A 22,967-nucleotide genomic window follows, 5' to 3' on the forward strand; every position below is an offset into this window, starting at 1 on the left:
ACAACAACACCAGAGACATTAAACCTTTGAATATCAAGATTCAAACCTTAAAAGTGCTGTGACTGTACAGTATGTCAATGAAAATACAGGATTGTTAAATAAACATTAGAGAGGTTGGCTGAAGTTCAAGTTTTGCCTCATTGGTTTCTATAATATCACTTAGACTGCTTTATTTATTTTTTTAAATCTGGGATTCTTTGAAACAATTAAAGTTATCAAATGAATGAGGTGGACAAAAATGTGCAATGTTGAAAGTGGGTCTCTGTTTGTCTCGTCCCTGTCCCTTTAAGAACATGCGCAGCGCAGTGGATCCGGAAGTGGGAAGCAACCTCAACCCTTCTGCGAAAACAAACGGATATATTGTTAATTATAGAGATTCACAACTATAATTCAGACTTCTGCATAAAAAGCTAGTTTTAGTCTCTATATTTTCATCGATAATAAAGTTCTTCACTTTAATTAAGTCCCATGTAAAAACGGAAAGATATATTGCATGCGACTGGGGGATGCAAGAAGTAACCTGGCAACACAAACTGTCATTTTCCGGCGCGGGAAAAATTGTAAACATCACAGACTGCAGAAGAAAGCAGTTCGATGGAGTTTTCTATCGTGGTGGTTATGGACTTAATTCACTAGCGAAACTGAAACAATGTTGTGTCGTTAACATCAGGCAGAAACTTAATTAAGCATTCGCGTGATATATTTTCTCTATATGTCTATGCTAAACAAGCTAAATGGTTAAAGTTGACATTGCAGTTATCTAAATGTGACAGATAAGACCCATTGACCCTGTTAACATGACCATGGATCGATACAACGAGGTGAAGCTTCAGCTGAAAAGCTGGGAGCAGGGGTTCGTTAAAGACCACCAGAGGAAACCAAACAAGGTAATTTAAACTAAACGTTAGACGAAAATCAATAGGAAGCAAATTCATGTCAATCTATGTCTATAGAATGATTATCTATTTTTGTAAAGATTTATGTTTCGCTATTGTTCTTTTCCACAAGACATGCCACTCAGTAGTGCAGAGACTATTGTTAGTTTGCTTTGTTCTTTTTCAATAACTTGACTTTTAAGATGCTCTTTCATTTCCAGGAGGACATTGACCAAGCTCCAGAGGAGACAAGAAGTGAGTAGTATTAATAATTTTCAACACCAACAAAGTATCTCTTGTCCATCTCTAGACCCTCCGATTAGAGCCATAAGTATAATGCATGATTTTGCATGATGCTCACTGTGTCTTTATTCCAGAGCTGTATAAAGAATACCGCGGTTTGAAACAAGCCAAAGAAAACAGCAGCACAGACAGAGCCAGCGGTCATGCTGAGCAGAGCACATCTACAGCTGGGATCAAAACCATCCAGAAGGTAGTTTTGTGACTCCAGGTGTTTATTGTAAAAACAAAAAAACAATGACAAGTCAGGTGTTTTGTTTTATGTGTCTGTGACTATCTGCTTGTTTTTGTTCTACATAGGAGGCCGACTGTTGGGGTTCCCATCTGAACCGCGGTTCACTTCCTACATCTTCTCCCCGAATGACACCTGAAGACAGAGACAGTCTTATGGCTTCGGCCCAGTACTACGGCTCGAAGCTTAAAAACAACCTGGCGACACTCAGTAAGGTGAGACACACACAAAACTGGTCCATACCACATGATGGGAAGAGAGAGAGTTGAACTTCCACCACCTCACCTGAGATCTGGCTGAGTAAAGATAATCTATTTGTTTCATTTTGATATTGCAGGAGAGACCTCTCTCACTGAAGAGACCTGTCCGTCCCGGTCGGGTGCCTCTAAACTCTGTGAAAGACGGACAAACTGGACAGTCAAACAGCCCGGTTGCTGCAGCTGGCCAGATCACTTCCTGTAACCCCAAATCCAGCCCTTTCACACCAAGGTAATGAAATGCAAGAAGGTAATACGCAAGAAGGTTAGCTGCATATTGTCAATGCATTATTTGTCCATAGAAATGTAACCCCATTTTACTAAGATATCATTGTTATTTAGTTTTTTAAATGTATTAAATATATTCCAAAATCCATGGCAGCATCTAAGGATATCTTGTTTTGTACGACCAACCATCAAATTAATAAATAACTAAATAACCAGCTTTTTACACCACTTTGTAATTACCTTTTGTGCTCTTTATTAACACTACCAATAGTTTCCAAAGATATCGAATGCTTTTGTTTGAATAGAATGACCTTAAAATGTTTTCTGTGAGCTCTCACTTTAACTGTGTTCTTCTTTACAGAAGATTTAACAGTGGCTTGGAGTCCCTGGTTTCCAAGACGCCCCAAAAAGTGGAGCCCGAAGAAACATTTCAACCCTTTGAACCTTTAAGAGATTTTAGTGAAGAACTTGCAAGCGCTGCCAGTGGTTGTAGTACTTCTAATAATATGAGTATTGAAAGTAGTACTAGTAAAGTTATTGGTTCACAACATCCAGCTCCCTCTCCGGCCAGACCTTCTGCCTCGATGCCGTTGTTACCTTCTTCACGCAGTGCCGGAAGACGAGCCAATGAAGCTTCAGGAGTCCAAACAGATAACGTTGATACTTTAGGAACACCACATAAGGGTGTTGGTGAGACCGCTGTTGGAACTTTGATCAGCTTGAGAGGAAGCCCCCACGTTCTTGGCAGTTGCAGAAGAGGAATTGGAGTAAGTGGCCTTGGAGGAAAGTCCTCTCCTGCCAGCAGAATGAGTTTTGTTGACAGGAAGTGGCTGGAGAGGTGTCAGGTGTTTGGAGAGATGGGAGCTGAGGTGAAGCCTGGAGCAGGAAACCAGGAGATAGAGCAAGAGACCGCAGGGGAGGGAGAAACTGAAAGAAAAATACGAATGGATGACAAAGTAGAGACACAAGAAAAGGATGCAGAGGTAATAAGAAGAGAGGGAAAAGACTTGGAAAGTGACAATGCGTTTAAGAGCATCACAACTGAAAAAACAGTCGGTGCGGCGACATCTTCTCATCAAAACACTGGAAAAAAACGAGGAGGGGAAGAAAAAGCAAAAAGGAATGGAGGTGAAGAGATGGAGAAAGAATTGACGCCACCTTTAATGCCAGAAGACGACAATAAATCTAGTCACAGATCCAAAGATACCAAAAAGAAAGGAAGAAAAAGGCAGAGAGAGAGGGAGAACGAGGAGGGAGACACGGCAGAGGAGGGAGGAGTGAAGAAGAGGCGTAGGAATGTCAAAAAGAAAGAGGAGAGCTCCGATATAAACCCAAGCCCAGATTCTGCAGGTGGAAAGAAGAGGAGGGCCAAGAAAAAGGGAGACGGAGATGAGGAGGAAGAGGAAAAGAAAGTAACCAAAGAACCAAAGAAGGTAACTTAGTTTGTATTAATCTTTACACACTGCGCAAGTGAGTTAACCACATTCTTACTCCTCTTAAGGTTCCTCACGAGAACTTGTTAGGAGAAATAGAGGAGGACTATGCAGCCAGGAGAACGTTACGTACTCAGCCGGTCAAAGCCAGGTGAGGACCAGAACCCGTCCCGCTGCAAAGCAACTTTGATTTGTATACAAACAATCCTTTTTTTGTACAGTGGCAAGAAAGGCTTAGAGGGTAACTTTGTGAAGATCAATCTGAAGAAGAAGTCTCACGTCAAAGGATACGCCGTCAGAGGTGCAGGTCTACGGAAACAGGTACATTTTGTGTTAGTGGCGCTGAATCCACACATTAACCTTAATCTGAACTGCCTGCCATTGCATGGTGTATTTACTTGTCTTAACAATGTCCTTCTGAGAATATATGATTTGTTGAGGACATCTAAAGCAGCAGTTTCTCCTGGGTTCCAGTGTCACACAAATAGGTTGTCATAAATCGGTTCTGTGTTTTTTAGATGTACATGCAGAAGTTCCAGCTGAAAGGCGAACCCTTTGGTGGAGGTGGAGGTTTTTTTGGCAGAGGAAGGAGGGGTGGATTCAGAGGGGGGATCAGTCGACAGGGAGACACCTGTTTCAAGTGTGGAGGGACCGGACACTGGTCCATGGACTGCAAGGGACCAGGTAACACAAGGGAATCAAAGAATTGTTTAATCATGCTTGTTTAACATAGAAAAAAAAGACTCAAAGCAGCTGCAGTAAGACATCGAGTTCCCTGAAACATTTTATTGTTCATTATGGAAGTTATTCACCTCTTTAACTAGAGCATATTAAAAACAATCAGACCACTAAATGCACACAGCAAGCTGAACGCAGCATGCTGGATGCAGCATAATGTCACCTCTGGATCGCTGGTGTTGATGAACACATCTGTTTTGCAGCCCCTCCCACTCCTGTTGCCGAGGACCAGCCTGCCGAGGAGGAGCCATTTGAACTGCCCACTCTGGAAGAGGTTGCCAGGGCAACAGGCACGCTACAACCTCAGCAACAGGGTACACCGGTTGAACTTACTGTTATTGAGCATTACGCTTTCCGGTGCCAACTTGTTCAGAATAATGGAAAATGTAAAAAAAAAAAAAAGTAAAAGTTTTCAGTTTTTTCTTGTTAAATAGATAAACAACATCATATGTTGTTATTATTTTTCAATGCTAGATATATATTATTGCAACATAAATCAACCTCTCAAAATTCAGACAAGCAATTTCTTAGGTTTACGTCAACATTTGGCTAAAGTAATCCATACAACCTTGCAAATCAGCTCACAATTTTGATGGAACAAAGTAATCAGTCATTTGTTGCCGTATCACAGGCAGTTTTGAGTATGTGTGTCGTGTGTTCCAGCGGCGTCTCCCACTACCACAGAGAAGGAGCCGCACAAAGAAAAGGAGGTGGGCAGTAATCACAAAGACGAGGTGTTGCTGAATGTCATCCGTCCTGACTACGAGCGTCCGGCTCCTCCGCCACCGATGGAACCGTTTTATCCTCTCAGAGATGATGGCAAAGTCCAGGGTAACGCCTCCTTGTTATGCTTCTGAAGAAGCAAGATGCAAACGCGCCACAATGTAAATTCGCTCAAAGATGAAGGTTTTTCTTGAATTTGTTTTAGAAACACCTGCTGAGGTGTACGCAGCTCTGACAGAAATTGGCTATCAGTCATTCAGACCGGGACAGGAGGAAGCCATCATGAGGATTCTGTCAGGTATTCACTGCTCTCTCGTATACAAACACAAACAAATATCTGTACCCCTATTGCTTCTGTGTTCATGTCTGTCTCTGTCTCTGCCTCTTGTTCCTGCAGGTCTCTCTACCCTCGTAGTGTTGTCAACGGGGATGGGTAAATCGTTGTGCTATCAGCTCCCAGCCTACCTGTTTGCTAAGAGATCGAAAAGCATCGCTTTGGTCATTTCACCTCTCGTCTCACTCATGGACGACCAGGTAGTCATCTTCTCCCCCCCCCCCCCCCGCACAAAGGAAAAGACACACAGAGTTCATCCAAACTGATTGGTTGTCTCTCATTTTGAGCGGTGATGGTGTCAACTAATGTGCGTGGGTGTGTGTTTGTGTGTGTAGTTGTCTGGCCTTCCAGACAATCTGAAGGCGGCCTGCATCCACTCCAACATGACGATGAAACAGAGAGAAGCCGCGATAGAAAAGGTAACGGACAAAGAAATAGTCTGTGGAATAAGGACATCTTCCTGCGTGTCTCAAAGAGGGAAAAGTTATTCCTCAATTTCAAATCTAGAATCAAAAGCCGAGGCCTGCTTAGAGATTTCATGTAAAAAGGGTCCTAAAAATGGTTATTTTTTCTGTAATTTCAATAGTACAGCAATGCACTCTAATTCAAAGATAAATCGTAAACTGTCACGTGTTATTAATATGTGTTTGGTACCATTTTCTGCCCATAATGTTTCCTTCCTTTGTTTGTCCAGGTGAAGTCGGGCCAGGTGTGTGTGTTGCTCCTCTCTCCAGAGGCCCTGGTTGGTGGAGGCGGTTCAGGTTCAGGGTGTCTGCCCTCGGCTCAGGAGCTCCCTCCTGTGTCCTTCGCCTGTATAGATGAAGCTCATTGCGTCTCTGAGTGGTCTCACAACTTCAGGCCGTGCTACCTCAGACTCTGTAAGGTGGGTTAATGGGTTAGCGTAAAAAATAGTATTGTGATGTATATAAATCCATCCAAGGTTAGAATCCAGTTCTCTATAAAATGACTCCAACACTAGATATTAAGAAAAATATCTCCTCATAAATCAGGTTATTCTGCGGTGCCTGTGTGTTTGTATCCATCTGCTTCCTTACAAGATGACGATTGACATCTTGAGCACCAGCAAGACACACGTAAACATCCTCGTACACCGCACCATGCATGTGTGTTCATAGGTCCTGAGGGAGCGGCTGGGAGTGCAGTGCTTGCTGGGACTCACAGCCACGGCCACGCTGTCCACCGCTATGGACATCGCGCGACACCTGGACATCACTGATCAAGACGGCATTGCGGTGCGATCGGCAGCTGTGCCTCCCAACCTGCAGCTGTCCGTGTCCATGGACAGAGAAAAAGATCAGGTGTGATGAGTGGCATGTGTCTGTGTCCCTGAGCAACAGGGTGCACATGAAAGTTACACTGGGTTTGAATAGTATTTGACCTCTGTAAATGCACCGCGTCCATATCCACGGACGCCATCCGCCGCCGTGTGGGCATCTAGAAACAATCACGACTTTCATGACGTTTCTCTCTCTGTCTTTGCAGGCTTTGGTGTCTTTGTTGAAGGGCGATCGTTTCGGTTGCCTGGACTCCGTCATCGTCTACTGCACCAGGAGACAGGAGACGACCCGTGTGGCGGCGCTGCTGCGGACCTGCTTGAATGGAGTGCTGGTGAAAGAAAACAAAGAAACCAACAGCGGCGGTCAGACGCTACACAACCCCTTGGGACAGAGGAAGAAAGATCTGGGTAAAGGCCCGATGATTTGAATCTTCGCCTTTACCGTCTGTCTAAACGCATTTACTTAATCTGATCATTTTTATCCTCAACGCCCCTGTCTACGCTGGTCTTGCTGTCCTGCCGTTTCTGCATTCAAGCGAGGAAGAAGATCCGCAAGCCGCTGAAGTGGCAGGCGGAGTCATACCACGCCGGCTTGTCGGCGTCGGAGCGCCGCCGCGTCCAGAACAACTTCATGTGCGGGGAGCTACGACTCGTGGTGGCCACCGTGGCGTTTGGCATGGGCCTCGATAAATCTGACGTCCGCGGTATCATCCACTACAACATGCCTAAGGTAAGCAGAGCGAAGAGAAGCGTTGACATCGCAATGGAGATTTGACATGTAACAGTGTCAGGTTTGATAACAAGAGAAAACACAAAGCATAGATTGCCTAGTTTTTCTGCTCTGGTAGATGTTAAAATTTTCATTTTTATGGTCAAGAATAAAGGTTATTTTCCTTCATTCTATTCAAACCTAAATTCAGATCTCACAAAAACCTTAACTGACTCTAGGGCCCACAAGTCTCTACCAGCTTTTCCTTACTGGTTGTAACTGACTCTTTTTCAGAGTTTTGAGAGCTATGTTCAGGAGATCGGGAGGGCAGGGAGAGACGGAGATCCAGCACACTGTCACCTGTTCCTGGACCCTGAGGTGAGACTTAGAATTATCTGTCTATATTCAGTCAGCCCATTCACAGTAAATGGATGCATTGTGAAGCGCTATGTTTAACACTAGAGAAAAATACATTATTTGTTTGAATTATTTTTTTTTTTTTTACCATACGTATTTGTTATAGGTTATCAGCTATATTTCACAAAGGCTATCATCTTTGTTTTCTGTCTTTGTTGATCATTTGTCACACATAACGGTATATAATGGGACAAATGTAATTTGTGGACATCACAGAGGAATTGAGTTCTCTTTCGTTGTGGCTCTCTGGTGCTCTTCTTCTTTTGGGTAAATGGCTTTGTATGTTCTTAGGGTGGAGACCTCCATGAGCTCCGACGTCACATCTATGCGGACACAGTGGACTACTACACAGTTAAGAAACTGGTCCAGAAAGTTTTCCCTCCGTGTAAATGTAAGCAGATACACAAGAAAGAGCAAGAACAACTTGAACTACTAAAGGTAACTCTGTGTGTGTGTGTGTGTGTGTGTGTGTGTGTGTGTGTGTGTGTGTGTGTGTGTGTGTGTGTGTGTGTGTGTGTGTGTGTGTGTGTGTGTGTGTGTGTGTGTGTGTGTGTGTGTGTGTGTGTGTGTGTGTGTGTGTGTGTGTGTGTGTGTGTGTGTGTGTGTGGTTTAAATACTGTTTTTTGTGGCAGTAAAGCAATAAAACAAAACTGTCTTTGTGTGAAGGACATTGAAGATTCAGAGCTGATGGAGATGATGGATGCGTGTGATCAGGAGAGCAGCCTGTATGCTCACACTCAGCAGCAAACAGACACACCAGCACTGTCTACTGCGCAGGTTCTTCTTCACTCTTGAAATGCAGAAAACAGATTTTATTTTTTTTAAACAAACCAGAATGACAATGACCTTGTTTTCACGGCAAGGAGTCGCCGCACACCGATGCAGCGGGAACGTCCCCCGAGGGCCAGCGAGAGAACGGCGGTGAAAAAGAGGAGAAGGAGGAAGAGCAGACCGCTGAACACAGAGCTCAGGGTTCCGCGCAGCACACGGACGTGGAGGCCAAAGAAGCTGTCGATTGGCGAAGGGACCAGGAAGAGGAGAGCAGCGATTGGCCCAGAGAGCGGGTGTGTCACACGCACGAGAGAGCGATTGCCATTCAGGAAACAGTGGAGGCTCTGGACATCACAGAGGAAGGTGAGTGGAAATGCACAGAAGGGCAACAAAAAGCTCAAAACAAAGCCAGTGGTGTTGATTAACTGATTCAATCAACACATCTTCACAGGTAAAATGTGGTGTCTATGAACTGTTCCCAATTCCCTTTCTTGCTTGTTTGTGCGTTTTAGGTGTAGAGACGCTGCTCTGCTACCTGGAGCTGCATCCCCAGCGCTTTGTCGAACTTCTCCACCCGACGCTTTCGGTGTGTAAAGTCAGCTGCTACGGTGGACCGAGACAGCTCCAGAAAATCACAAAAATGTAGGACCGCTCTGTTATTCTGCAGGATGCTCTTACACAGGCCCCCGAAAAGAGGCATAAATGCACAACTTACGTGACATATGCTGTTCAATCGCTTCCGCAGTTGCCATCCGATTGCCGTGGTGTTGGCCAGAAAGCGGATGGCAGGCGAGCGGGTGGAGACCCTGGATCAGCTGGAGTTTGATGTGGTCGAGGTGGCGGACACTATGGGATGGCAGCTTCCTCTGGTGAAGAGAGGAGTCAGACAGCTGCAGTTGAGCAGTGGTACGTGAATGCACTAAAACAACATCTTAAAACCACCGATTGGGGACCTCTGTTCTCTCCCAATTACCTGCGCTCGTACTCACGTTCCTGCATGTTCTGCACTGTATAAATTAGAGCCACTCACCAGTGAATCATTAACGTTTGGGGTTCAGTTGGCGGACGCAGCGGAGTCCACGTTGAAATGTCCTCCCTATCGTTCTACTTCCGGTCCTTTGGTGACCTCAGTGACGAGGAGATGGACAGAGTTTGTCAATTCCTCCACAATCGAGTGCTGAACCAAGAGAGGACGCAGCTCTACCAGCTGACTGCCTGCTTCAAGGCCTTTAGAAGGTACACACCTTCAGTTTAATGTATCATTAAATACAATTTCTCAGTCACTTAATTGCCTTGTGCCCATGCGTAACTTTGCGTGTGCGTCGTGTTGCAGCGTTGCCTTCAAAAGTGCCGAGTCCTGTCTTGAAGATCTGGATGAGAGTCGCAGTCTCCAGCTGAAGGGACTTCTCTCCGAGTACTTCGACAAGAGGCGAGACCACGGCGCCGCGCTCGCACCAGTGAACGTCGAAGAGCTCGACAAATACAAGGTCAAACACCCTCTCTGTGGCTATCAGGAGTCAGCGGTTGAAATCCTGTCCTGAATAATATGGTTTACGTGTGCGTTTGTATGTCTCTCTAGTTGATTGACTGGGAGAACCAGATCAGAGCGGACATCAGAAGTTTTCTCTCCTACCGGAGTGACGAGAAGTTTTCTGGGAGAGCCGTTGCTAGGATCTTGCACGGCATAGGTGAGGGCACACGGCGCTCACAGTATGTATGCGTAAAGGCTTAACTCGGCCTTGCAGGTAACTGCAGACTGCATTATTTTGATGAGCTCAAAGAGCTTTAATCTATAACAGTTCTGCACATCAAACTATTCAGGGGATATAAACCAAAAAGACTCTTGTCCCCTAGAGGGTGGTAGAGGATCAATGAATAAATTGTCAGCATCAATGTGATTGACTAAGCAGAATATCTAAGGAATTGTACTAGTATGATGTATGTTGTGTTTTACTTCCTCTTCTAATAGATTAGAAGGCTAATAAACCAGCATCAAGTTGTTCTGTGTGGATCCACGTGTGTGTTTCACGTGGGTCGATGAACTATCTCTGTTTCAGCCAGTCCGTGTTACCCGGCTCAAACCTACGGCAGGGACAGGCGCTACTGGAGGAAGTACATCCAGTTCGACTTTAACCAACTAATCAAACTGGCCACTGAGGAGATCATTCGCTTCAAGTGAGCGACGGGATGCAGATCTACGTGTCCACACACCTGCCTCAGTCCCTCACTCCCTCACTTGTACTCTTCAGTCTGGTCTTGATGGATTTGATAGGTTCATTTTATTAAATCATGTTGAGTCATTCGATCTATGTTTTGTACAATGTTAAGTGTTGATACTAATAATATACATTTCTTTTAAGACTGTAATTAAATAAAAGTGTTCTATTTTTTTTAGCATGGCCTTATTACATTTATTTATGTACGAGAAATATCTTCTCAGAATTAAACAGCTTTGTATTGCGTGGATGAAAAGCTCTTATCTTGTTTTATTAGTACATGACCTCAGAAAAGTCCTGACCCAGAAAGGGAAGGAATAGGAGGAGGTAAAAATAGAACTGTGAAATATTGACGGCGACATAGCTCTTTACAATGAAAAGGATTATTTAATGGTTACGTTGGTTAATTATTGGTAAATTGGTAAAAAAAAATGTAGCTATTTACTCCACTCCAGTGGACATGTAAATTATTAACAGGGCTTGATCTTCTCTTGCTACTGTGAAGAGCAGCAGGGGAATAATAAAGCAACGTTTGTTGACTTTGGTTAAATGAATCACTATTAACTACATAACTTTGCTAAGAGTTAGATGTCAAAGACTTCTCATGTGTTAAAAAGTCAATATTATGTTTTGGCTATTTGTTCTCTCCCATAAGGCCTGGGCACAAACTGTCTCCTGGCTTGTGAATATTTCCCATAATGTCCTCCTGGAGACCAGGACATATTTGAACCCTTTGAAGGAAGCCGGTTCAATACATCTTTGTCATGCAAATGAATCCAGGCAGCTGCAGAGTCAACGCATCAGAAAAACACTTCTAAATAAGTCTCCCAGGAAGCAAAGGGATGGTGTCTCCTCAGGTGCTCTTTTAGAAACGGGAGCTTGACTTGACGTTTTTGTGTAAATGCTTGAATGTACAGCGGCCAACTTACAATACACGTTTTTTAAATTATATTCATTTATGAACTAAATGTTTCACCAGTGCCAATCAGCAGTTCTCACCCATAATGAAGGTTTGGACGCCCTCCCTGAGGACGCGTGACTCATGTTCTATAAACAGTCCATAGTCACATTGATGTAAGACTCAAACTCAACCGAATAATTGTCAGTCGGCTCTAAAACTCGACTTTGACCAGTATGACCAGTGTCATTGTGCTCCTCACTGCACGCTGAACATTCAAACGCTTACAGTAACTGTTGTAAACATGACGTCTTCTTATCACTATCTTTATATAACAGTCATTCACGTAATTTTACGTGTCACTACAGCATAAAGATTTTGTATGAAGTTGTAAAACTACTTATTAATTATGCGCTCAAATTTCCAGTTTATGTAATTATTGAGTATTTTATTGGAAGAGTAAGTTACTCTGACTCTTTGGGCTCGTAAAAACGTCCTGTAGAAGTTCAAAATGAAGGATTGCTTTTGTTGGATAGCTTGCCTGCTGGGAAATCAATTTTCCTTTTTCAGTAGCTATATCTTGAAATCTGCAATTTATGTTTTTACAGCAGACGCTCAAAGGATCAGTACAGACGCTAAATGTTGTTATAAAATGGGTAATTTTGTCAGAGTGAATGGACGTCCACCATCATATGGATATTGTGTCTACGTCTTTGCATGATGAGTTGTCAGTGGACTCTCACCTTACATGTAACTTGAAGGGAGATTAGATGAGAAAGATAAAGAGTCAATCTAGTTTCTACTGCTTCTCGCTTTATTCACTTGAAGATTAAGGAAGTTTGTTACACTCAGTAAATCGTCAGGCTGAAATGCTGATTATTGATCACATTGAAACAAAGATGTAAACCCAGTGCTTAATTCATCCACAACTTAATTGATGGGTCTCACATTGAACATTTTGATTTCAACCCAAGATTTATTAACACATACTTTTGCATATACCTTCATAATTTGTGCGGTGGGATTTGCACTTCTGCAAACACTATAAACTCAAACATACGTGTATAGCTTCTTCTTCAAATTCATTCATCAACGTATTTTTCATATCAGCAGACACTTTTAATTAAAAGCACAACAAATAACTGTACAACGGTGTATGTAGTATTGTAGTATTGTATGTAAATACTCTTGTAAACTTGAGAAGAGTTGTATTAAGAAATGTATTGTCCTTTTTGCATTTTATTAGTGCTGAAAGGCTTCAAAATGCCGGAAAAAACGCCTCGGGTTACAGGAACCATAACCAGTTGTGATTTGAGATTCTAGTTTTGTAAGACCTCCCAGCTTTATCTGCTGCAGTCCACCACAAAGGTTCTGCATGGAATCCTACCGCATACCAAATTGTATTATATTCAGTTTGCAGGAGAATGTCAGAGTCCTCACTTAAACATCAACTCTTAGAATATAAAAGTTGCTGTTCTACCTTTCTGCACAAGCTGATGGTGAACAACTTTCCAAAGGTGGTAAAAAATGCATATATGATTCAGTGGTTTTGGGTGGCACACATTTGTATTTCATTTATCAGAGTGGATGAGTCATGTGACAACTAGGGTCACCATGGTCATTTATAACGAACGCTTCATAGACAATGTCACAAGTAAGATGAACCAGTTTAGACCGACGCCTTAGTTTTAAAAGCTGATTCTCTCTTCATAGAGTGACAGCAGCAACAAAACGCCCCACCCGGTCAGAAGGCCGAGGTTCTGTAGCAGAAACATCAGCCAGGGTTTCTTGTTGCAGATGTGGACCATGGTGGGGAGCTGGAATGAGAAAAGAGGAGAGATGGGAGTCCCTTTGTGATCCCAGTTACGGCGTGTGCCACCTGGTTAATGGCTCTGCAGTGACAGCACTCACCATGTCAGCTAGTCCGACGTAGAGGAAGAGTCCCGCGGAAACGGCCGCTATCCACTGTTTGGTGGCGAGGTCCGTGGCGACGGACAGAGCGATGTACAGGCCCACGAACGAGGTCAGGGCGCTGCCTACGTTCAAGAGCAGCGCCTTGCGGACGGACATGCCGCTGTTGAGCAGAATGGCAAAATCACCTAGAAAGACACATACACACACACACAAGGCGATGTTGAGTAAGCTTTGACGGGCCGAACCGCACACTGCCCTGTCGTTACGTGTGTTTTTCTTCACCCAGTTCGTGTGGTAGTTCATGGCAGAGGACGGCTATTGATGTGGCCAGACCAGACTTCCATGACAGGGAGAAAGCTGCGCCCATCGCTAAGCCGTCTGCAAAGTTGTGGATGCTGTCCCCGATTGTTATCATGTAAGGTAGCAGACGCTGCTCTGTGGAGGCAGGCAAAGGGTCAATGGTTGAGAGAACATTTTGATCAGCACTGCAAAACCCGTCACAATTTGATGGTGCTTCTTTTGGCATTTGAAATAACTTTACTTGCCTTTTGTGAGCTCTTTTGGCTCTGAAAGAGATTTCTCATTGTCGTGATCACTAACCTAAAATGTACATGTGAGATGAAGCGTTCAGTAACAAGTCCCATTATCAAGACATTTATTATGGGTTGAGTCTGGTAATTGGTTTAAAATCATTGGATTATTTGTACTATACTGAAAGGAGCAGATGAATCAGAGCCCTTTGAACCAAGCAGCAGCATTTTGATCAAAGTTCTGTTGTGTTTCTCACCAGGTCTGCTTTTGATGCTGAATGTGACTTGTCTTTTTGTTTCCTCTCCTGTTCATACATCTCTAAAACCCTCCCGTGGTCACAGTGGTGAGGCTCGGATTCTTCCTTAAGAGAGAGAGAGAGAGAGAGAGAGAGAGAAGCAAAAATATAGAACTTTTGGACTTTTCCTTAAGACTTCAACAAGCTTCACAAATGAATGACAGCATCCCAGCAGGTTCCCATCATTTTCAGATTCATGTTGTAATAGTCCCAATATTTTAATTTAAAGGAAAAAGAAAGAATGGCATGTCTATGTTTAGATTCTTATTGGCTTATTTCTGTGGTGTATTATTGTATTAATATTCTCTTACCGCATGATGATGTTGATGATGGTGATGATTATCTTTGTATGCAACCAGAGAGAAGATTGTTTCCATCAAATAAAATAAGTAGATACCTCCAATCAGTACCAACATCTTGTAAATGTAGTCTGGACTTTCTTCGTTTTGAGAGCCATGCGAGTGATCGTGGCTGTCAGTTTTGTCTGAGTGCACATGCAAATCTAAAAACTGAACACACAGACCGGAGGAGCGAGTCAAAATGAGTTCTTCTTGTTTAAAAATAACCATGATTGTTAATGTCATGACAAAACAAAAAGTGTGCAAATCACTCACCATGGGTATCAGGTGCAGTAAGGCATCTCCAGTCAGTGAACCTACAGCCAGGCTGATGCAAAACTGGATACAATTCTGGAACACACTGGTGCAAGAGGTGCACAGCAGCACTACAATGCCAAACATGGATGTGAGGGTTATCAACACATTGGCAATGGTGGCATAGATGTATTCTGCAAGAGAAGGAGAGAATAGAAGAGGCGGAGGGAAAGTCAACAACATCAACGGCCCAGAAGACAAATAAAGCACAGATACGCAAAGTAAATGCAAAGTCTTTATTGAGTCGATCGGTCCATCCTGCCGTGATGAAGGTGGACAGAACATAAATTACATGCTGAGAATCCTTTAAGTGGAACCTTTGCTCTTCATTTGTTTCTGGAAACCTTACTCTCTGTCTTGGTGAGCCCATCCGGTGACGGCGGTTCTGTGATGGCTGTGCACGCTCCGCTCAGGATCTGCTGGATGAGTGCAGGGCTGAGCCGAGCAACGTCTGTCCGGCTCAGGCCAGCGGAGACCGAGCTGTTGTCCTCCAGACCGTAGATCAGGAGCAGATCTTCACCTGAAGCGCAGAACTGGGAGAATAGGGGGAAACAAATGGCCTGTTAGGACTGGTTAGCTCCCACAAACGGTACGTGTTACCCTGCGTTGTAAAGAAAAAAGGACATTAATCATGTAGTGAAATCAATCCAAATGTTTTTGTACCTGATCCCAGGTGGCGTTTCCTCCATGCCTGTGCTGATGTTCAGGGCTGCCCCTCCTCCTCCGCCTTAAACCACTGTGACTGGGATCAGCGTGTTCGTCTTCATGGTGTTCGTGGTCGTGTCCGATATGCAGACTTGTCATGAGAGCCTCCAAATCTACAGACCCCAAATTCAACCCACACTTTGGCAAAACTACTTAAGTATTCAGCTGCTTTTGATTAATCACACGATCATATATATGAATATGTTTGTAACCTTATGTCGTCAATGTGTGCAGACAACAATGCTTCTAAGGAATGTTTAATACATTATTTCTTTGAACCTTTACAGGTTCTTGGTGATCTATCCATGTATGCATCTGTCTCTTTTTTGGTATTTATAAAGGACATTTACCCCTGACAGTGAAGTTAGTCGACCCCAGATGGTCCATGATGAAGTCCAGGAAGAAGCTCTCCTCCGGTAGGGATGGGTGACGGAGGGCGGGTTTAATGAAGCAGTGACCTTGCAACGCATGATACAGGATGCGCCCCAAAACCGGACCCAACTCCTGGTCTGCTGATGATGCATCCACCTCTGCCACAATGTCATTTGCTGTTAAGCAGCTCTGTTCGCCATGGTGATAGGGGAGAGGAAGGATAGAAAGCAAGGGTACCGATTAATCTTCATCATCACCCCTCCTGAGTCCTTTTTGATGGGGAAGTAGCATCTGGTTTTGGCTGTTTTGTGATCAAAAGGTTTGCCGGAAAACTGATTACAACTATGCCAAATTCACGAGACAACTTTAAACTGTAAAATATTTAATATTAGGTTTGGGGATTCAATAATTTATGCTTATATATGTAATTTCCAGAAAGCTTTGTCTTGTTAACTGTAATTCACGAAAACAAGACATTAAATACCTAACTAGAGGTAATTTGCCTTTCTTTAACTTATTTTTAATAACATCTGACACTACTTTTGTGTCATTTGACCTGGAAGAACAAGACATAGTCATACAGGAGGGCTGTTGTTCATCGTGATGATGGTTGCTACGGTGATGTGGCTGAGTACAGGACAAAGCCTTGTAGGGCTACAGTTAGCTGATTGAATCAATAGTGATAAGGTATTTAGTGTGATATATACTGCCGTGATCCCAGTTACCTTGTACACTCAATAACCCACACCCTGGAAGGACACTGTCAGGGTCGTAAACCGGCTGGCGGGTTGCTAAGCAGAGTATTATGGTGACATTTTCTATAAAGCATAAAGCATTGTTGCATAATCAAATTCACATCTTGGTAACCTTCTTTTGCTTGTGGCCTTCTAGAGCTGAATTATGTCCTCAGGTGATACCTCGTCAGAGCAAGCAACTTAACTAATACATAAACATACAATATAATAAATAAATATATAAATATTTAAGACAAAAAATAGTAATTCAAACAGTTTACCTCTGTTTATTCTGTTTATTCTCAGTTTACCTAAGATTTTCAAATAAAAGTAAAGATTTGAGAGATTTTTGTGGGGTTTTGTTGATAATCTTGTGAGGGGCCATAGATCAATCTCGGAGGAAAATGTGGTCTGCGACCAAATACTGTGTTGCATTCTTATGTTTACCTCTCTGTGTGAAGGCTCATAGTGGTCTTGAAGCTCTTGAAGCAGGACATTCAACCCATGAACATCGATGTGCACATGGTTATGGGCATGCAGGGGCTCATGGTGATCCTGATGAGCTTTTTCACGTAGGAAATGTTGGACCTCCTGTCCCCATGTCCCCTGTCTCACTGCGGTGCAGACCAGGCCAGGAGATGAGAGGTAGAGGACGCATCCAGCAGCGAGAGCAGTGAACTGAGATTCACTAATATTTACACTTTTACTGCCAGTTTGATCCTCGCTGATCAGCTGGTGAAACGCCTCCGATAGATCACACTACGCCCAGAGAAAAACACAAACAGATCTATTTTAGTAAAAGAATACATTAGATCATTTAGGGATTTTTTCAGGCACAACATACAAAAACAGCAGCTTGGACAGAGGAAAAAATGTCAATTTCATGCTTTGTTTCTGTCAATGGTACATAACTTATTCATATGATTTTGATTCAATTAATTTAGAAAAATAAATACATACATTGCAATAACAGCTATGTGTGATGTGATAATCTCTGATATCAGTTGATTTCATCGCCTTCTATAAAAAGCAACTTCTTCAGATAAAAGCAATTTGGCCAAAATACAAATTGTTGGTCTGGTCATTGACGGATGGAGCTGACGCCTCATCAGAGATTCAAAACACCTGAGCAGGCTGATTGATTTAGCTAGCAACATCCTCTTGGTCTTTCCTTGTATATATTGTGGAGACTCTGTCCTTATGAGGACAAAATGCATGTAATGGCGGGTAGAACACACACATGCACACAATGCCTACTGACTTCACAATAACACGCTATTGTGTTACTTAAGGTATTCAAGTTAAGGTGAGGAACTTTTAACTCGATTGAATCCTGAAGCCTTCACAGGACCTACGTTTCGAAGAGAGAAGTCATTTTTCACACAGATATTCTCAATGCTTGTCATCGGTGCCACCTGGTCGGCTTTGTGTGCAGTCAGATGAAAGCAGTGAGGCCCCGGCTGTACCCGATGCTGGGCCAGCTGGTGGGAGAGGAACCACAGACCATGTGCTCTGCCTTTTTTTTCCTACATACTTTGTGACAAAATGGGGTCTTGTCGGCCCCTATTTGTTGTCAAGATTGCCAATGCTCAGTGGAAGTTTGTGTGTGTGTTCTGCTGTTGGGTTGCGGTCGCCTCTGTCTTCATTACAGAGCTGCTCTAGTAAAGGTTGAGTCAGAATAAACGTGCTATATGGGCTGCTAAAAATGTCCCAGTAACTCTGACAAGAGCAACGAGAAGAACGAGAAGTTATAGAGCCTCTTAACACCTAACTTTAAGTAATATAATTAAGAAAATATAAATAAACAGGCTTGTCTAGTGAAAGAGGCCAATTTACTAAACATGAGTAAAGATTCCCATCAGGAAATTGACTTTAACTATGTAAGCGGGGTCAGCAGTCGAAGTTAATATGTTTTGGACCTTGACCTCTCTCCACGGCACCTGTAGTCAGCCACATGCCTCTCTAGTCTGGCTGAGTTAAGCCTAATAAAAACGTACCTTTTCACACGACACTTCACCACACTGCACACGTTTCTTCAATGTATTAAAGACGGAGCCGAGGGACTCCCTGTTCAGATACTGCTGTCCTGGAGATACGATGCTGAGCACAGCCCTGTATGCTTCCTCCTCAGCAGGAGACCCTGAAACAGGACCGAACGATCCCCAACTGGCAAGAATCAGCAGTGCCGAGACAAACATCTTAAGGCTTTCTTCAAAAACTGCTATCATAAAAATGTATTAGCTTTAATGAAAAATCAATAAAATGAGATGACAGAGACTGATGCGGTCCTGAGTTATTTCTACAGAGACATTGAGCTGTACAGACCTCAGCTCACAGCTCTTATCAGTTTTAAACCTCTACACGTTAACTGGACCTGCATTGTGATTGGCTGAGACGATGCAACTGTGAGATAATGCGGAAGATGGTAGAGACTTCATATGGAGATTGAAATGAACACATGCTCAACAGGAGGTATGTGAAGGCTGTAGAGCATTTAGCTGTTAAATTACTTATAACATTTTTTTGCCATGCATTGATTGTGAAAAACACAATCCCAAGGTTTAAATTACGAGAAAATATTAGTATGGACTTTATTGAACTATATCAAGGTAAAGAAAAGGAATATTGTCCGACCATCATAAAAGAGATGTTTTCCAAATGAATTAGAATGTTTTAACAAAGAAAAAAAAAAGAAAAACTGAACAGAAGAAAATAGACTGAGGGTTGATAACCTGGACGAAAGGTTTTGTTTTTAACATTATACACACCATGTCAACAAAGTAACAACGTATCTGATTTCTACTTTTGGGAAGAATTTAAATAATAATTTGCTATTTTTATCCACGGTCAGCAGGACGGAAAAAATAAATGGTGCAATAACATTTAAATTAAGAAAATAATGGACAGATAATAATTGGATACAATGTAGCTCCTTTATGCTAAAGTCACAAACTAAGTAGGATTAGAGGGCTCTAAGTTTTGAACTATTAGATAATGGAAACGTATTATCTTACCAAGCTTAAATCATTTGTTAAACAAATGGGAGAAAGCAGAGAATAAGAAAAGAGAAGAGATTATGTTTTCTGCTCAATGTTTTTCCTCCATAGAAGCTTTCTTATCGGGTCATGAAGGCCACAGAGAGCCTGACATGAACCGAGCACACCAACAATCAACAAGCAGAGAGAGACCATCCTGAATCCACCTCATGCTGTATCAGGATCAGGAGCCATTTATTAGTAATTTGTCTTAATGGTTTCTGCAATTTAAGGATAAATAAGTAAGAAATAAGAAAGAAATAAGAAAATTTGATTAAAAATACACAAGCAAAAATTTAATTTATACAAATGGATAAGATGTAAGAAGTTGAGCCAATTGCCTGCAGGGGATTGCACTGCGGATGACTCAGTTTTGCAGATACCTGACTCCTCCGAGTCGTAGCTGGCGAACCAGGGAGGTGAGTACAATAAGGTCACCTAGCTGGAACCAGTGAAGAATCCAAGTGGAAGCCATTTTTTTTAGGGGGGATTAATAACGCCCGGGGGTTTAGAAGGGTCTGTAGGATGGAGCTCAGTGGTGGATCTGCAACGCAGGTATTGGTGAGCAATGATGCCACCTAGACCATGATTGGACTTACAAGTATTTTGGCAAGGTTTTGTTGGATTAATGGTAACAGAAGTAGAAATGGATACATAGACACACGTATACATATATATATTTTAACCAAAGCACAATTCCTAAATAAGAAAGAAAAGACATCCTTTTATATCTTGGTTTTATGCAATCATTCAATTAGTTTAGTTGTTCCACCGTAGTACGACAGAAAGTATGTCTTCTTTTGGACAGAGGTACATTGTGTTCTGGATCATCTGATAAATCAAAGTGTGAAAATTTGTCCACATATTCTTTCTATATTGTGTGATTGTACATAGATTAATTTCTGTATTCTGGTTTAAATATCTTGCAGTCCCTATAAGTAATTATTGTCCTGAACACATGACATCCGTGGTGTAACGCTCAATCCTGGAAGAATGTCTTAGGTCTTGTTCTTCTCTAACAGATTTCTTCCTTATTTCGGAGGGTTTTTTAGGGAGTTTTTGTTCTGTGACAGGCTGAGTTTTATGAGCGATGTCCGGATGTTTATGATATTTGATGTGGTAAATATCAGATGGTAAATGTTTTAGAGTAGGCATCCTAAATTTATGCATAGTGTGTGATTATTATGTAATCAAAAGAGTGGAATGTAATGGCAAAAATATATGTAACATAAGAACTGACGTGTCTCACATGGATTAGATGAATCCAGCGTCCTAGCTGTAGAGACTAAACAAAGTGGTTTATATGTGTATAACCAGATTAGTTTTTAAGTGTTGGGAGGGCGAGTCCATGGTCAAAGAACTGACGTGTCTTACATGGATTAGATGTCCCCAGTATCCTGACTGTAGATACTCAACAAGGTGGTCAAGGTTTCTGTTGACGCCACCGATAACTGAAGTTAGATAAAATGTTTTTTTGGGGGGATGTAGGGGGCTGTTTTAAAGTGCTTTGGTGCAAAATGATGCAAATGATGTCATAGTTGAGATCTGATCTTTCATGCCTTCATGCCTACAGGGTGTGTGCAGTCAGTACAGATGACAAAGGGTTTAATCAACATGTATGGAACAGCACGAGCCACGGTGGTGGAAGATCTTGCACAGACAATCGTAAAGTAAGAAACAAAGGCTCTGAGTCAAATATGTCTTTCTCCGTTTATTTCCTTGCAAGGGAAGAAAGGTCACAACAGCTACGTGCTCTGCAGACTGTCAAGAACCTCCTTCCCCCCAACAGAGCGAGGCAGTTCTTATACCTAACGCATAATGTCTTGATAGAAAATACTTTTTCATTTTGCAATGATAGTTGGTTCTCACAGTAATTTATTTTCAGGGGTCACCAGATAATCAAGTAAATAGTCCTTGTGTTGGAAGGGTTAACGTTTTTTTTTTAATGCAGTATGCATTCAATTTGAGTATGCTACCTCTTTATAACATGGCACCGTGACCCTTGACCTTCTCGTTCAGTCTGCTCACTTGCATTCTGTTAAATGCGAGTGGAAGTAAGAACAATTCAACAGTATTTTTGCCATACTGAATTTGACATTGTATGTGTATACTGCAACGGTACTGCAACACACAAAGTGTGTCTCTGTTTACTAATAATCTTCTCCAATCCTGTAAAACCCACAAATAAAAATGTGTGGGTTTTTAAGACCTCAAACTGAACATCTGTATAAAGACAACCACAAAAACAGCCTATTATCACCTGAACAATATTTAAAGCATTAGAGCATTTACAGTCTCATCAGGGTTTGGAACAACATGCATTTATCTCCATTAGTCTGGACTATTGTAACACTGTGATCACAGGTCTCCAATCCTCTCTAAGACCAGAGATCCATCCCTCCAGTTCTGAGGTCTTGACTCACTTTGAGTTGCTTTGTTGTTGAGCTTGTTGAGCTGTACAAATAGACTTGCCCTGCCAATCTAAAGACCTCTTTAAACATCCAAAACAGAACTGGCCATCACTCTGGCGTGAAGTGAATGCAATAGAACGGGAAAGGCTGAGTGCAACATCTGGTGGCTGATGGTGGTCAATAGTACCTTTAGTTGAATAACTCGGTTATGTTGGTTGCTTGCTATTTTTCCAAAATGTAATTTTTTTTCCAAACGTTAAAAATGAAGTTCTTTGGTTAATTTAAGATAAAGAAAATACAAAAATGCATGGTTAACTACGTTGGCGATGGAGTTGATGGGAAACAGAATAAACAGCATTAATTTATTGATTTATTAGTCCAGTCCATCAAAACATCAAGTTGAAAGATTATATTAACATTGACCTCATGAAGTGTCTGTACTTGAATTGAATGGCAAATCGTTAAATAAAAGCATGTTACTGTATTTAACACTAGGTGGTGCAGCTGCTTTGTGTAACCACAGCAAATAATGGATCTGAGCTGCCGGCCCGCCACCCAAAGAGGTGGAAACCAAAAAACGGAAAGTGATAAACCTTTGTTTGCATACGTCCTTTTTAATATTTAGATGATAAACGAGGTCCGCTCCTAACTTTTTAAAATGCTATTGTAGCTTAGTGTATTAGATCACACTGCCTCTACTTTATATGTTTGGTTTACAAACTGTGTGATATCACAGATAGTAATTTACAAAAAAAGGAGCAGTTTTTTCGGTAAGATATTAATGCAATTAAGATTTTCTTACTTTTTTTGGCACATTATTCCACTTTATAGACCTTGTTTGCTGATGTTGAATGGGATAAAATACTTTATTTGACATTATCATTGCACA

General features: G+C 42.2%; 2 protein-coding genes across 2 annotated transcripts; one reads left to right on the forward strand and one right to left on the reverse strand.

Moving 5' to 3' along the window:
- The first annotated feature begins 324 nt into the window (after positions 1–324).
- On the forward strand, positions 325–10,884 carry recql4 (RecQ helicase-like 4). Its single transcript, XM_037475131.2, has 28 exons — positions 325–887; positions 1,097–1,130; positions 1,253–1,368; positions 1,476–1,622; positions 1,745–1,896; positions 2,254–3,325; positions 3,394–3,476; positions 3,547–3,646; positions 3,844–4,009; positions 4,267–4,377; positions 4,727–4,894; positions 4,992–5,084; positions 5,184–5,320; positions 5,456–5,539; positions 5,815–6,003; positions 6,257–6,439; positions 6,624–6,825; positions 6,954–7,147; positions 7,421–7,504; positions 7,835–7,981; positions 8,210–8,320; positions 8,407–8,677; positions 8,827–8,956; positions 9,060–9,220; positions 9,373–9,550; positions 9,648–9,801; positions 9,894–10,002; positions 10,372–10,884. The coding sequence occupies exons 1-28, from the start codon at positions 798–800 to the stop codon at positions 10,491–10,493; spliced, it is 4,788 nt and encodes a 1,595-aa protein (XP_037331028.2). The 5' UTR covers positions 325–797; the 3' UTR covers positions 10,494–10,884.
- Positions 10,885–12,229: 1,345 nt separating this feature from the next.
- On the reverse strand, positions 12,230–18,958 carry slc39a4 (solute carrier family 39 member 4). Its single transcript, XM_037475133.2, has 12 exons — positions 18,630–18,958; positions 17,080–17,391; positions 15,877–16,087; positions 15,485–15,639; positions 15,171–15,354; positions 14,783–14,955; positions 14,480–14,677; positions 14,130–14,234; positions 13,888–13,942; positions 13,625–13,777; positions 13,340–13,527; positions 12,230–13,245 (listed from the first exon to the last, which is right to left on the reverse strand). The coding sequence occupies exons 1-12, from the start codon at positions 18,858–18,860 to the stop codon at positions 13,117–13,119; spliced, it is 2,094 nt and encodes a 697-aa protein (XP_037331030.2). The 5' UTR covers positions 18,861–18,958; the 3' UTR covers positions 12,230–13,116.
- Between the last annotated feature and the right edge of the window lie 4,009 nt (positions 18,959–22,967).

The sequence above is a fragment of the Pungitius pungitius genome, chromosome 17 (assembly GCF_949316345.1).
Source record: "Pungitius pungitius chromosome 17, fPunPun2.1, whole genome shotgun sequence".
Classification (NCBI taxonomy): Eukaryota; Metazoa; Chordata; class Actinopteri; order Perciformes; family Gasterosteidae; genus Pungitius; species Pungitius pungitius.

Bases quoted from the DNA above. Each gene is read 5' to 3' on its own strand.
- recql4 (XM_037475131.2), top strand. From the start codon at position 798: ATGACCATGGATCGATACAACGAGGTGAAGCTTCAGCTGAAAAGCTGG. The intron at 888-1,096 runs GTAATTTAAACT...TTTCATTTCCAG, and splicing joins ACCAGAGGAAACCAAACAAG to GAGGACATTGACCAAGCTCC. The intron at 5,540-5,814 runs GTAACGGACAAA...TTGTTTGTCCAG, and splicing joins GAGAAGCCGCGATAGAAAAG to GTGAAGTCGGGCCAGGTGTG.
- slc39a4 (XM_037475133.2), bottom strand. From the start codon at position 18,860: ATGATAGCAGTTTTTGAAGAAAGCCTTAAGATGTTTGTCTCGGCACTG. The intron at 16,088-17,079 runs GTAAACATAAGA...CATGGCGAACAG, and splicing joins ATGAGCCTTCACACAGAGAG to AGCTGCTTAACAGCAAATGA. The intron at 15,640-15,876 runs GTAAATGTCCTT...TGGGGTCTGTAG, and splicing joins GACTAACTTCACTGTCAGGG to ATTTGGAGGCTCTCATGACA.